At 63.4% G+C, this 14,179-nt stretch overlaps 1 protein-coding gene across 1 annotated transcript in view; it reads right to left on the reverse strand.

Annotated features, from left to right (window-relative positions):
- Positions 1 to 14,179, reverse strand: part of FBRSL1 (fibrosin like 1) — a 74,789-nt gene that overhangs the window by 21,695 nt on the left and 38,915 nt on the right. The window contains 1 exon segment of the mRNA XM_077159518.1: positions 9,644 to 9,673. Within this exon segment, the coding sequence (XP_077015633.1) occupies positions 9,644 to 9,673 (30 nt within the window).

Genomic DNA, 14,179 nt, shown 5'->3' on the forward strand with positions numbered 1-14,179 from the left:
CCTGCCGCCCCTGCTGGACAGGCAGAGGCCAGGGCCCCACCTGGCTCCTGAGGGCCCTGCAGCACTGGGGCCACCACTGCCTCCCCCCACCCCCCAGGGAGCCCCGAAAAGAGGGCTTTGGAGGCTGTGTCTACCTGCAGCCCTTCCTAGCAGGGGCCTGGGAAAGGCACAGCAGGTGAGGCCGGCCGAGGGCCCCATGACCCAGTGAACGGGGCACTCCCGACACAGTCCTGGGGTCACCTCCATTTGGGGTGAGGGGGGTGGCAACGGGGCCACACAGCCACAGGGGACCGAGCCCGACCCCACAGCTTCTCCCCTCGTGACCACCAGGCCCAGGCTCCCCCCCCTGCCCTGAAGCCATAGGAGAGGGGCCAGGAGGCAGGATGGGAGAGGGAGACAGGAGTGGGGTTCGATGGGCAGGGGACGGGGTAAGACGGAAGAATGGAGAGGTGGGAGGGGGTTGGGATGGGGGGCAGCGGGAAAAGGATGTGATGGGTAGGGGTCTTGGCCACCAGGCCTGAGCTGCTCCTTGTAGGCAGGCAGTGTCCCACCCACCCCCTGGGCCAGGACCCCCCAAGAAAAGACATACCAGGACCCTGTGGCCCCAACCCCCAAGAGCCCAGGGGTGCCTCCCCTCTGGGCTGCAGCTGCCCCTCCCTGCTTGAGGGCCATGCTGGGCCAGGAGTGGTGAGCCCACAGGTCCATTCCTGACAGGCTGTGTGGCCTAAAGGGCATCAGCAGGAGCGCCTGCTGGGAAACACAGCTTCTGCCATCACTGAAAGCCAGCGTGGCACAGGGCAAGTCCCAGCCCCCTGAAGCCATCCCGTCTTCCCCCTGCCCTAAACAGGCGCCCACTCTTCCTGGTCCCACCCTCCCGTCTCCCTAGTCCCCAGCCCCGCACCCCACTCTGCACCCCCTCCCCACACTCACAGCCTGGCCCTGGTCTGGGCTCTGCCCTGTTATCACCCTCCCTCTCAGTGTGCGGGTGGGCACTGGCGATCGCAGACGCTCCCTGAGGCCTCCGGGGCAGCAGTGCCTGTGCAGCCCCCCGAAAGGCTCCCCACGCATCGGTGCTGTCACGGGGCTAACTGGCACCTTGGTGGTGGCATGTGAGATGTGTGCGCTTGGGGCTGGGAAGGAGGGGAGCAGTGGGGAGCTGGGGTACGGGATCCGGGCCTATGCTCACCCACCGGCCCCCTGTCGGCCTGGGTGCCTTCACAAGAAGCAGGAGAGCAGCCAGCCCTGAGGCCTCCAGGACTGCACAGCCCTCGCCTGTGGGTGGCCAGCGGCAGGTATGAGGGCCGGGAAAGGGGGGGACTACAGCACAACTGAGAGCACATCATTCAGGCACATTCGTTTGTCCCAGGGGGTGACAAACGTCACATTTGTCCCAGTGCTGCACTCCCAGGACGCCAGGTGACATGCCTGGCAGCAGGAGAGTGGAGTGCAGCCGCGAGTGGGGGGTGGGCAGCAGTGGAGGGCACGCTCTGGGTATCTGCCCAGGCAAAGGGCTCTCTCTTCTCTGTCCAACTGCCCCTGCAGACCCCAAGGCCCCAGGGTCCCAAGCCCACAAACGATCTCAGGGAAGCTGAGGCTGGGGACCCAGCACTCTGTGCAGCCCTGAGCATGGGCCTGGAGCGTCCAGATCGTTGAGGCAGGTTGCGGAGACCTCTCTGAGAAATGTCTTGACAGAGAAGCCTCTGGAGAGTCCAAGTTCCATTCCCTTCCCCTTGCAGACAGAGGCACAGGGCAGGGCTCCTCCAAGCCGGAGCATCCCCTGGGCTGTCCGGCTGACTCAGGGCGGGAGTGGGCAGTGCTCAGCAGCCACGGGCCTGGGTACTTAAGTTTCCAAGAATACCTGCAGAGATGTGACCCACAGCACCCGGTAGCCACATCCACTTCCAACTTCGAGCACCCAGCCACAGCAGGGGTGGAGGATCAGCACGCTGCAAGCTCAGGGTCCTGGGGGCGGAAGTGTGGGGCCAGGGTCTCAGAACAAGCACTAAGTCCCGCAGGCGCGAGGAGCAATTCGGCCAGCGCGGGCTTTGTCTGGGTGCGCCGGAGCCGGAACCCCCGGGACAGCGCGACCGGCCCCGCCCTGGACAAAGACCTCCAACTCAGCGCAGGTGAGCGCCCAAGGCCACAGAGCAGAGCTCAGCGGGGGTGTCTGCTCCCGCGCAGACAAAGGCGCACGCTCATCCACCACGCCCGGCCGGGCTGCTGCCTCATTCGCCACGTGTACCCGGGAGACCAGCGGCGGGACACCAGGGTCCCCACGCACTCGGCTCTCGAGCGATAGCGTTGGTGCGGCGCCCGGGGCCACTCCCGCGCCCCGCTGCTCAAGCAGCCACGCTGGCCCCCCAAAGTCCCGCTGTTTCCCTGATCCCGGCAGAGTGCATACACTCACCGCACAGGCACCGGGCGCCCCGGTTCCACCGCGCTTCACAGGCGATCGCAACTAGTTCCGGAGCCGGAGCTATGAGGCATGGACGCGGGCGGCGGAACGCGGGGCCCCGGCGGCCCCCAGCCTGCTCCGCACTCGGTGGCTAGGCACGCGCTAGGCGCGCATCTCGGGAGTGGGTGGGGCTCCGGGCTGGCGCCTCCCTGGGGTGCGCTCCCGCGTCCCGCGGCGGTGGGTTCACTGCTGGCGAGCGTGCAAGCAGCGGCGGCAGCGGCGGCGGCGGCGGGGCGGGGGCTCGGGCAGACCCGACCAATCCAGCCCGGAGGCCCGGATCTCTCCGCGCGGGGCCGCCGCCTCCCAGGGCCCCCTCGTGCGCTCACGGCCTGGCCAGTGTGAGCGTGCAGTGTCGGTGCAGTACTGGAGTGCCCAGATCTGCGCGACCCGGACAGATTCCTGCTACCCCGGTACAGAGGAAGAAACTGGATGGCCAAGACACAAGGTCACTCCGCCAAGTTCCAGAAGCTATCCCAGTCCAGGGTCCGCCCAGGAGAACTGGTCTCAGGCCTCCCAGCCCCTGGCCTCGGGATGGGGCGCAGGACACCCTGTTTCAAGGAGGCGTGGTGACCGCACAAGCTTCTGCACATCCTGCCCTCGCCTGCACCACAGCCCTGGGCCGGTTGCCTCACGCCCGGGTGGCCCCACTTGGAAATAGCAGAGCCTGGCTGGCCAGGGGAGGACGCAGCATTTCAAAGACAGGCGAGCAGACTCTCAGGGGCCTGTGCCCCAGGTGAAGGCCCAATGCCTGCTGGCAAGTACCAGGCAGCAGCAGCACTCCCTCCCTCTGTCTCAGTGTGGCAGGAACCAAGGATGTGTGCTATGAAGAAAATACAGCAGGGCAATGAGGCAAGGAGTACTGGGCTGGCAGGGGCGTGGTAATGAGGGCAAGGAGGGTGTTTCCAGGGTGAGAGCTGTATGGCCAGAACTGGACACCAGGAGGCCAGGTCTGATGGGGCACGGCCAGGAGCTGCACTGCAGAGCCCAGGTTCGCCCGGTGGGGCTGTGCCCACACGTCTATCCCTGGGCTTGAGAACTGTGCACCAGGTTGGGCAGGCCTGTTGTGGTCAGCCATGTGCAGCGGTCAGCCCCCCCGGGTGCTCAGACTGAGGCTGTGGTCAGCTCCAAGATGGAGTGTAACCACAGAATCCTATGCAAAGCAGGCTAGCATTTTCCTTTTCAAAAGGGAACTAAACCTACACAAACACAGGCCCTTTACACATGCAGAGAGAACTTGCAACAATACACAAGAAATTGCCAACACAGGTGGCCCCCAGCGTGGGGATGTGGGGACCAAGGGTCAGGTCTGAGACCTTCTTCTGTTCTATCTGAATGATTCATCAAATGTTTGTCTGCTCTTTTTGGCAGTACACATACATATGCGCACACTACTTCAGTCGTGCTGTCTCCTCCCGCCCTCCAGCAGACACTCACCGAGTGCCCAGCTGAGTGAACTGCTGTGTAAATAGTCAGTCCTCAAGCCTGTCCTATGAAGTGACACTGCTACCATCTGCGGCTGCTGACTTCACCTGTCCACCTGGCCATGTGACAGCATCCAGCTGAGCAGCTAGAAGCTGCTTTGACTGTCACTGTGAAGGCCTTTTGTGATTCAAATTATTAGTCAGCTGATTCAACAAAGGAGATGGCCTTCAGCAATGAGAGAAGCCTCATCCGTCATCCCAAGACCTCACGGGGAGAAGGGAGGGTTCCAGCCATCAGATACAAGGAGTTTTTTCCTACTTCAGCCAGCCAACTTCTGGCAAATTCATCCTCAGCATCAAATATCCAGCCTGAGGTTACCCTATGGAATTCAGGTTTGCCAACCCTTGTGGTGGCATAAGCCAATCCCTATAATAAATTTCTTTAACGTTCATATATCCTGTCGGTTCTGTTTCTGTTGCCCGCCCCACCCCCACAGCCCTACCTGTTGCCCGCCACCCCCCACAGCCCCGCCTGTTACCCCCCACCCCCCCCATAGCCCCGCCTGTTCAGACCCATCCCTGGGGCCCATGATGGACACGTAAAAAGTGCCTGAAAAGATATTAAAGGAGGACCCACCATCGCCTCACTGCACCTGCCCCCCTCTGACTTGGGAGTGAAATTAGACTTTAAAAACCTGGGGCTGGCCTGTCTAATTTTGTTTAGAAAGGAAAGAAGCTGTGACATGAAAGATTTAATAAGGTAAGGAATCTAGAAGGAAATGGAGTGGGAATAGATTATCAAGAGATATCAAGGCAGCCGCTGGAGAGCACAGTGATATGAAATCCCAGGCTCTGACCCCAATGTGAACAATGCACTGGGGGCTTCACGGGGTCTCCCGAGGCACGCTCATCCCAAACTCCTGGCTAACACCGATGCTCTAATTGCATCTGTCACCACTCGGGGTGGCAGATGGCATCACGTGGGGTCCCTGGAGGCCTGGCCAGGAGTGCAGGAACCCATGTGGACAGGATGCCACGCCCATGCCCTGTGTCCTGGGCACCCCGACGCCCCCGGGTCAGCAGGCCTTGTGCTGCACCAGGCCCTGGGCAACACGGGAAGGGGGACCGGGCTGTGCTGCATCTGCCCCTCTTGGCATGATGACCACCAATGACACTGGGAGGGTCAGAGGCAGACGGTGTCCAGGGCAGGACCCACAGTGGGGGGAAGGAGCAGCCGGGCGCGGGGGCTGTTCCCGAGGGATGTGGTGGCTGGGGGCTCCCGGGGCCGTGTCTAGTCCCCACCCAGCCCCAGGACACAGCCCGGGCAGGACAGAGTGCCGTCGGGGCTGCCGTGGGCCAGGCTAGGGCCAGTTTTGGAACAGGGCTTCCACGGGAAGAGCTTGGCCGAAGGTACAGCGCTGGGGAGGGCCAGCGGGGAGCCCTGGGCCCCAAGGCGGAGCTCAGGACCCTCCCTCGCTGAGCATGCTCATCATCGGTCTCCCCAGCAGCAAGAGAAAGGCATAAGACACTAAAATCTTCGCACGGGGGCCGAGCAGGACCAAGCAGTTCCCCACTCCAATGCCCACACAGGACGGCCAGCCCCACCCCTTCATCAGACAAGAAAACGCAAGCTCAGTGTGAATCAACGACAGGGGAAACTGCAGGCCTTGAAAAAGATGTGGAATCTTTTGAAACTGAGAAAAACCCACGGGAAGGTCCGACAGACCAGGGCGTGATGGGCAAAGGGGGCTCAGCCCCCAGGGGACCCCGACGGGCGGCGCTGGGAGACCTCCAGCCAAAGGGTCCAGCAGGTGTGACTGTGGTCAGGGTCTCGAGGGGAGGCCCCCCACACCGACCACCCAGGGGGCCCTGAATCCACAGCAGGGTCCTTACGAGAAGAGACAGCGGGGAACGCCGTGGGGGGGGGGGTGCCAAGAGCAGCTCTGGGCAAGAGGCTCAGACCCTCCTCAGCCCCAGCACCCCCAGCCCCCAGATGCTCTCAGCCGCCAGCCCCTCAGCACCCCTCAGCCCCAGCCCCCCCAGCCCCCTCAGCCCCAGCCCCCAGCGGTGGGAAAACGCTCTGCTGGGTCCCGCTGTCTCTCGCCCGGGGTCCCCCCAGCCTGGAACCATGGCTGAGGCCCAGTGCTGGGGCAGTTCTGGGGGCAGGGGCTCTTTCTAGGCCCGGAACAGGCTTGGCAGACAGACAGGGCCCTCGGTGGGATGTTACTGAGCCCCACACCACCTTTCACCCACACTGCTCCAACAGCAGAGCAGACACAGTGGCAGGGAGAAGTCCCAGGACCTGGCCTCATCCACCCAGAGGAGGCGCGGGGTGGGGGTACAGAGGGGCAGAGGGGCGGGGTTTTCCTGTCTGCCTGGGAAGGGTCTGTGTGTCAGCACCGGGCAGGGGTGGCTGCCACCGTCCTGCCCATCTATGTCTGAACCTTGCGGGGCTGTGTGTCCTGCAGTCTGGCAAGCCCCTGCCGGGTGTCTGGCTGCAGGCTTGGGGAAAGGTCTCCTGGAATCTTGGTCTGTCTGGAGAAGGCCCTGTGGGATTCTGTCTGCTTCTTGTCTGCACATCTGTCCATCTCTATCTGTGGAAGTCTGTCTTATCTGCCTAACTGCCTTAGGAAGCTGCTACGGGCTGTTGCCTTGCCGGGATCTCTGCTTGTCGATGTGGAGGTGCAGTGTCCCCAAGATATCTGTCTGCACCTTCATCCAGCCACAGAGTCCCGAGGCTGTACCGAGGGGGCCCAGGAGAGAGTGGGCTGAGGCGGGGGCACAGGGCCAAGCCTGTCACGAGAGCAGGCCAGCAGCGCTGGGAAGTAGCCGCCATGGAGACCACCTGAACAGAGGAAGACACGAGCCCCTGAGAGGACTCAGCTCTTTTCCCAACTGCCTCGCCCCAAATGGAGACTTCCTTTGGCTGCTGGGAACCACACACCTTGGCCCCCAGCCTCCCACCTCCACTCCCCCCTCACCTACTCTGTTCTCACCACATCAGATGTTTCGTCAGTCCCTAGAAAATACCAGGACCATTCCTGACTCGCACACAGGGGGTGTTTGACAAATCTGTATCAGGAAGAGTCCAGGAAGGTGAGATGCAGACGAGATGTCTGGTTCTACAGCCACCTCCAAGGGCCAAGAGGGGATCCTGAGGCTGGGAGCTCTAGCCACGGTGGGCAGAGTAGAAAGACGACGGAGCCTGATGGCTGTGGGCCTGCTACGCCTGCTCAGAGGGCCACATCTGCACTTTCAGGTGAGAAAACAACCCTCCACTTTGTCTGAGCCACTGTGAGACACAGGTTATAACATCCAGAATGTGCCAGGCTGAATAGGGTGCTCTGCTGGGGTCCTGAACATCTGAGCCCAAAAGCCAAGGTGGCAGGTGGGGAAGCCTTACAGGCCACAGGGAGCCCAGGCCTCCGGAGGAGTGCAGGGATGGAGCAGACGAGCTCGCCGAGTGCAGCCCAGCTGAGAGGAGCAGGAGGACACAAGTGGCACAGCCTGAAGAGGCAGGAAGGCGGCTGGAGCAAGTCCACCAGGATCAGCAGTGGTCCAGGCTGAAGAGACGCGGAGGCCCTTCCTGATGGCTGGCGAGTTACCCCACAGCCCTGGAGGGGCCCCCAACCCAGGCTGCCCCACAGTCTAGGACACCCTACAACCTGACATGCTCAGAGGCTTGCTCCCGGTCAGGGCCCCACAGCCCGCATGCCCCAGACCTGGGCCTCCCGGCCCAAAGGGGCCCCAAGTCTCCAGCTGACCTGGAAGACGTGTGCCCCAGCCCCACTGCCCCCTGCCAAGGCCGCCACACATCCTCATGCCCACCAGCACTCCTGAGAAGGCCCCCAGGGCCTCTAGGTCAAGTAGCTGCCCGCTGGCCCAGCTGTGAAATCAGCCCTAACACCAAGGCCTCCCGCCACACCATGGCCCGGGCACAGGGTGTCGCAGCTGCATTGAGGCTCCTGGCTGCGGCCTGCGGCCTCCTTGCCACCCAGGAGCACAGCCTCTTTGGCACCACCTGCTGCACACCCAGCTCCCACCCTCAGGCAGTGCTCGCTGACCCTGGGGCTGCCCACCCCTCTGCTGAAGGCACTGGCTGGCGTGGGAAGGTGCACCGCCTGGGCTCCACTCTTAGCCGGCATCAGTGGGCCAGCGGGCTGCCTCATGGCACGGCCTTAGCATCCTATCGTCCAGGCCACCTGGTCGGGCATCTGCTCCTTCCTGGGCACCCGCGAAGTGCAGCTTTGTGAGCTGGCTGCTGGCCACCACGCTCAGGTCAGCCGGCTGGGCAGGGAGGGCAGCCACAGTGACCCCCGTCTGAGCCGGTGGGCTCCAGGCCCGGGAGGGCCCCTGAGAAGATGGTTCCAGGTGTGGCAGAAACGGGCAACAAGCCGCCTGGCCCCAAGTTAGCCCCAAGCCAGCCAGAGAGCAGCCAGCCTAAGGCTGGGAGAGGGGTCATCCAGAGGTACCCGCCTCCCCGATGCCGCCCAGCCCTTCTGGGGAGGACCGGCCCTGAGGCATGGAGCCTTGAGGGGTCCTGAGGTGAGCGGACCTGAGGTGAGGGGTCCTGAGGCTGGAGGCCCTGGCTCGTCTTCAGGCCACTTGGCCTGGAGCAGAACCCGAGCTGCAGCCACCCGGAAACGCCTCCAAAGCCACTTCCCGTGCGCTCAGCCGCCCTCTCAGGACAGCCCTGGGCCTCAGACAGCGCCTTCCCAGTGCACATCATCTAGTTTCATTAAAGCAAGCAGGACTGGCGGCTGCTCCTGTGGGGGTGGCAGGTCTGTCCACGTGGGTGTGAAAAGCCCCTCATCTGTGAACGCACTGGACTGCGGGGCGCTGTGAGGACAGTGCTGCCTCGGCAGGGCCCCTTGGCAGGGCCCCTCGGGCTCTGGGACTCAGCCCACACTTGGTGCGTGCATGGGGGGTGGACAGAGGCCCGGCGTCTCCCAGGGACACAGGGGTGCACACGGCGCCTCGAAGGCTCCCACAGCGAAGCCAGCCTGGGCAGGTTTGTCCAAGCCTCGTGTCAGTGAAGGCAACAACAACACCGGATGACAAGCGGGCCATCCGCTGAGCCTGAGCAGGGGGAGGTGGGCGCCGAGTGCGCTGGGGCTGCCCGGCCCTGCACGGAGCACACAGACCCTTCGCCTCCTCGTCGAGGACACGCACACGCACGCGCACGCGCACAGCGCGCTCGTGTCTCTGCCCCGCCCCCTCCTGCCGTCCCTCGGCTGGGACGCGCCTCCTGCAGGCCCCAGCGGTCCCGTAGGGACGCGCCCACGACAAGAACGTGCCTGTCCAACTGCCTTGCCGCTGTCGAGAGCGCAGATGTCCCCAGCAGGGCCGCAGGAGCCGGCACAGGCCTGAGGGGGTGCTGCGGGGCGCGGGGCACGGGAAAGCCGGGCTCCCGCGCAGGCCCGGCTCCACGCTGCGGGGGCAGCCATGGTCGCGGGGCCCTTGTCACTCTCGAAACCCGAGGCCGGGCGCGCGGCCGCGAGCCGAAGCCCCTGCCACCGGGGGTGTTCCCGGCGCAGCCTGGAAGCCCAGACGCGGCGACGCGCCTCGGGGCAGGCGCCTGCGGAGCCCGCGTGCGCGCCGCTGTTGCTGCCGCCCGCCGAGAGGGCCAGGCCGCCCCGGCACACGCGGGCCCCTTCCCGGCGGCGTCCCAGCCCCGGCGCCCGCCACGGGCGTCATGCCCAGCGCTACAGCTGCTGAGGCCGCCGTCGTATCCAGCAGGCAGGGACGGCGAGCACCGCGTGCTTACCTTGTCGTCTGCGTCGCTCTCGCCGTCACACTGCAGGGGACAAAGAGAGGAAGAGTTAGTGTCTTCACACCCAACACCGCCCACCGAGGCACGCAGGCTGCAGGGGCACAGACGGACCATCTCCGGCCGGGGATCCTGGGGGTCCTGGGGGAGCGCGGGCTGTGGGCCTAGCGCTCAGGGGCAGGAGCCTGGGCCAGCCCGGAGCGCCCATGCAGGCCTGTCCCCTCAAGTCCCCCCGGGACTGTCAGCCTCTGATCAACAGGCCCGTGGCCACAGGAAGCAGAGACGAGGCAGGAAGGGGTCCTTGGCCCTCCAACCGGCTGGTGCCTCCCACGTGTGGGAAAGGTCCTGCTCTCAGGATGAGGTCCTGCAACTGGGGGGCCTCGCCAGCCCCCTCTCAGAGCAGAAACGGGGTTCCCATAGTGAGACCCCAAGCTGGGACCCACCCTGAGCCAGCCCAGAGACCCCCTACCCCAGAGACAGCAACGCAAATCAGCTCAGATAAACCCACCGTCCCCACCTGCCCCTCGGGCCCACCCTGTGCACTGGGCCTGGGTGTGAGAAGGGTGAGTGAAGACACAGGCCTGCACGGTGTGCGCCAGACACAGGGACACAGAGACACAGGGAGGGAACACAGGGAGAGGAAGATGAGGGGAGAAGGGTGAGGGGAGGGGGTGTGGAGAGGGGGCGCCGGGAGAGGGGTGCAGGGAGGGGGCATGGGGAGGGGGGTGTGGGGAGAGGGCGCGGGGAGTGGGGCACAGCCCAGAGTGAGCTCCCACCCCATTCCAGTGAAAACCCAGCCCTCAAAGGCAGGGCTTTCGTGGAAGAGTGAGGAAATCATGGCAGTTTTTCCCTCAAAACGATGAAGAAAACTCCCTTCTTAGCAATGGTGCTGTGACGCACTGTGGCCAGGTGACCACACCAGGGAGGTGAGCGCGTAGGGACCAGGAGCAGTGCCTCCGGCACCCCCCTCCTCAGCACCCCGCCCATGCCTGTCGTGTGAGGAAGTGGGTGCATCCTCAGGCCGTCCAGCCTCAGCTGCCGCTGGCAGGCTCCTCCTCCCGCAGCCCGAAGGCCCCCTGCCCCCAAACCTCCCATTGAACCCCAATACGGCTGGGCCGGACCTCAGGCCGGGTCAGCCTCTGCTGCCCAAGTGCAGATGGGAGCCTGGGGCACCCGGCCAGCTGACGAAGGCGTGAAGACAGAGGCACGGGCTGGGACCTGGGCCTGGTCACATAGCCGCACACGACAGCCAAGGCCCCAAGGGAAGACGCCCGTCTTCCTGGGCCGGCTCAGGGCTGGCTCTCCTGCCTGCGGGTCTGCAGGCCACAGCACCAGCCACACAGCTGCTGAAGGGCTCCAGAGCGTTCTGCAGGGGGCGCCCAGAGGAGTGCTGGAGAAGGGGCCTGGAGCCGAGGGGGCAGTGCTGGTTCCGGGGGAGGGTGCAGGTGCTAGGAGAGGCCTGGAGCTGGGGGACAGTGCCGGTGCTGGGGGAGGTGACTAGTGCTGGGGGGGGGGGGCTGGTACTAGGTGGGGCTGCTTGGGGAGGGTACCAGTATTGGGGGAGGGGTTGGTGTTGGGGAGGGAGCTGGCACTGGCAAGGGTCTGGTGCTGGGGGAGGGGCTGGCGCTGGGCCTGGGGCATGTCAGCACCCCTCCTCCTGCAGACCCTCACGTTGCACAGACAAAGGGCTCCTGGAGCCCCGTGGCTGGCACCTGGGGAGAGCCCCCCTGCGGGACCCACGAGGCCCCCAGCCTCCCTGTCCCCAGAGCCAGCCCCAGCGTGTCTGACGGGCCCGTGGCCTGCAGAGGCGCTCCAGCACTCAAGTCTGCCCGGGAGTTGCATGGGGAAGCTCCAGTGCTGAGCAGGTGCAGCATGGCGCTCACAAGTTTTCTGGCCCGCGCTCCCCTCAGCCCCCGCGAACCCCCAGGCCTCAGCCCCCCGCCACCTGAGGCAAGCAGGCAGGGTCTGCACGATTGCGGGGGGCCCCAGGGTGCAGTGTGGCCGGGTCATGTCAGGCAGTGGAGAATGGCGGGTCCGCGGAGGAGGCACAGGTCCCTCTAGGGGCCCCAGGGGATGGCCTGGGCAGGGCTGGCAGAGCAGGGTGGGGAAGGACAGGCAGGGAGGGAGGCTGGGCAGCGGGGTGGAAGGAGAGAGCAGCGCCGAGCAAGCCGAGCTCACGGGCTGCCCACCATGGGAGCTCGCACGAGGACTTCTCCCCAGGCTTACAGAAGGCACCGGATGTGTGTGGAGCAGAGGACCATCGGGGTGTGTGTGGTGGGAGCCGGGCAGAGGCCTGGGCTGACCCAGACGCTGGTGCAGACGCAGCTGGGCCCCGTCAGGCCTCTTCTGCACCGTGGGTGCCATGCAGCCCCTGAGCTGGGAACGGCAATCCCTGCTGGGCCGCCGACAGGGTCAGCGGTTGGGCCTGTGGCACCACACTGCTCACCTGGCACTGGACGTGGCCTGCCCGGGGTCTCCTCACCCTTGCCAAGGCACAGATCCCAAAATCAGACACACTCCATATCCGTGCAGTGACCCGTAATGAAACTGTGTTAAGTCCTACTGAGGGAACGTGTAACCATAACAGTCAGAAATGAACGAGCAATTCATCAGGAAAGAAGAGAAGAAAGTCACGTCTGTCTTGGAACCACCTGAGCGAGGCGACCTTCAAGGGCCAGGGCTGGAGCTCGTGGCCCTCGGACACCCACATGGCGAGGACAAGTGGGCCTGCTCAGTTCACTATGTGGCAGGGAAAGCGGCTCAATCTCTCAGTCACTGTATCTGTGACTCAGCCCTAGAGGGCTGTTGTGTGGCCTCAAAGGGTTAATGCATGTGATATGCTGCACCAGCGCCAGGCACGCCCAGCACAGTGCAAAAGTGTGACAGCTTCAGCACTCTTCTTCCTCTTCACCATCCCCACAGCACCCCACCACCTCCACATCTCACTACCATCATCACCATCATGACCACCACCACCACCACCATCACTGCCATCATCACCATCACCATCACCACCATCATCACCACCATCACCACCACCACCACACCTCACTACCATCGTCACCATCACCACCATCACCACCATCATCATCACCATCACCATCATCACCACCACACCTCACTACCATCGTCACCTCCACCACCACCATAACCATCTTCACCACCACCACCATCATCACCACCATCGCCACCACCACTGCCATCATCACCATCATCACCACCACACCTCACTACCATCGTCACCACCACCACCACCATAACCATCACCACCACCACCATCACCATCACCAACATCATCATCACCATCACCTCCATCATCATCACCATGACCATCACCATCATCACAATCACCATCACCATCATCACCACACCTCACTACCATCGCCACCACCACCACCATCACCACTATCAGCACCACCATCATTGTCACCATCACCACCATCACCACCACCACTGCCATCATCACCATCACCATCATCACCATACCTCACTACCATCGTCACCACCACCACCACCACCATCACCACTATCAGCACCACCATCATTGTCACCATCACCACCACCACCATCACCATTATCACCACCACCACCACCATCACCACCACCACCATCACCACCAGTATCAACACCACCACCATTATCAAAACCAGTATCTTCATCTTCACCATCATCCTCCTGTCATCTGCCTAGCCTTGAAGGAAGATGAGGACCCTCTCCCTGTGGGATTAGGCATAATCCGTCTTTACCTGACCACGGGCCCTGCACTCCAAAGGGGCACATGCGGAAGGCCTGGAGAATGTGGTCTCCATCATGGAATCTTCCCTCTGCCCCCAGGGTGGGGGCTGCTCAACACCCTCCACAAACCAGGAGACACAGATCAGCACAGCCACTTAGACAGTAGCAGAAACCAGCCTCTTCCTTCTCTCAGCACAAGTGTTAATTACTGCTTTGCTAAGAGGAGAGCCAACCGTCTCCCACTTTTCAAACAAAGGCTTGAAAAATTCATGAGCGGAGGAGACCTGGCCACTGGTGTTCACTGCTCTCATCAGACGCTGCAGCTCCCAGGCCTGGGGAGGTGGTGCTGCCAGCTCTCCCTGCCCATGGGGCCTCCTGGTGGGATGGAGCTGGGGCGGAAGCTGTGCTGTGGCTGGTCTAGGTCCTGCCCTTAAGGTGAATAGCAAGGCGGAGGAGGCGGGTGAGACCCTGTCCTGGAGGAGGGCCCTGAGTCCAGGAGCAGGAACAGTAGGAGCCAACACCCAGCAAGAAGCAGGTCAGAAGGCGGGGAGTCCCCTGAGGCAGGGGAGCCTGGGGCAGGGGCTGGAGGTGCAGCAAACCCAGGAGGGGTGGTGTGCTGGTGTGAAAGTATTCATGTGCCCTAAAAAAGATACGTTTTAATCCTAATCAACCTTGTGAGAGCAACAGTTTCTTCTAATCCCTATTCAGTATAGGTTGGAAACTTATCTAGGTTATCTCCATGGAGATGGGACTCAATTGTGAGCATTAAACTTGATTAGGCGGAGACTGACTCCACCC

The sequence above is a fragment of the Tamandua tetradactyla genome, chromosome 5, assembly GCF_023851605.1.
Source record: "Tamandua tetradactyla isolate mTamTet1 chromosome 5, mTamTet1.pri, whole genome shotgun sequence".
NCBI classification, from domain to species: domain Eukaryota; kingdom Metazoa; phylum Chordata; class Mammalia; order Pilosa; family Myrmecophagidae; genus Tamandua; species Tamandua tetradactyla.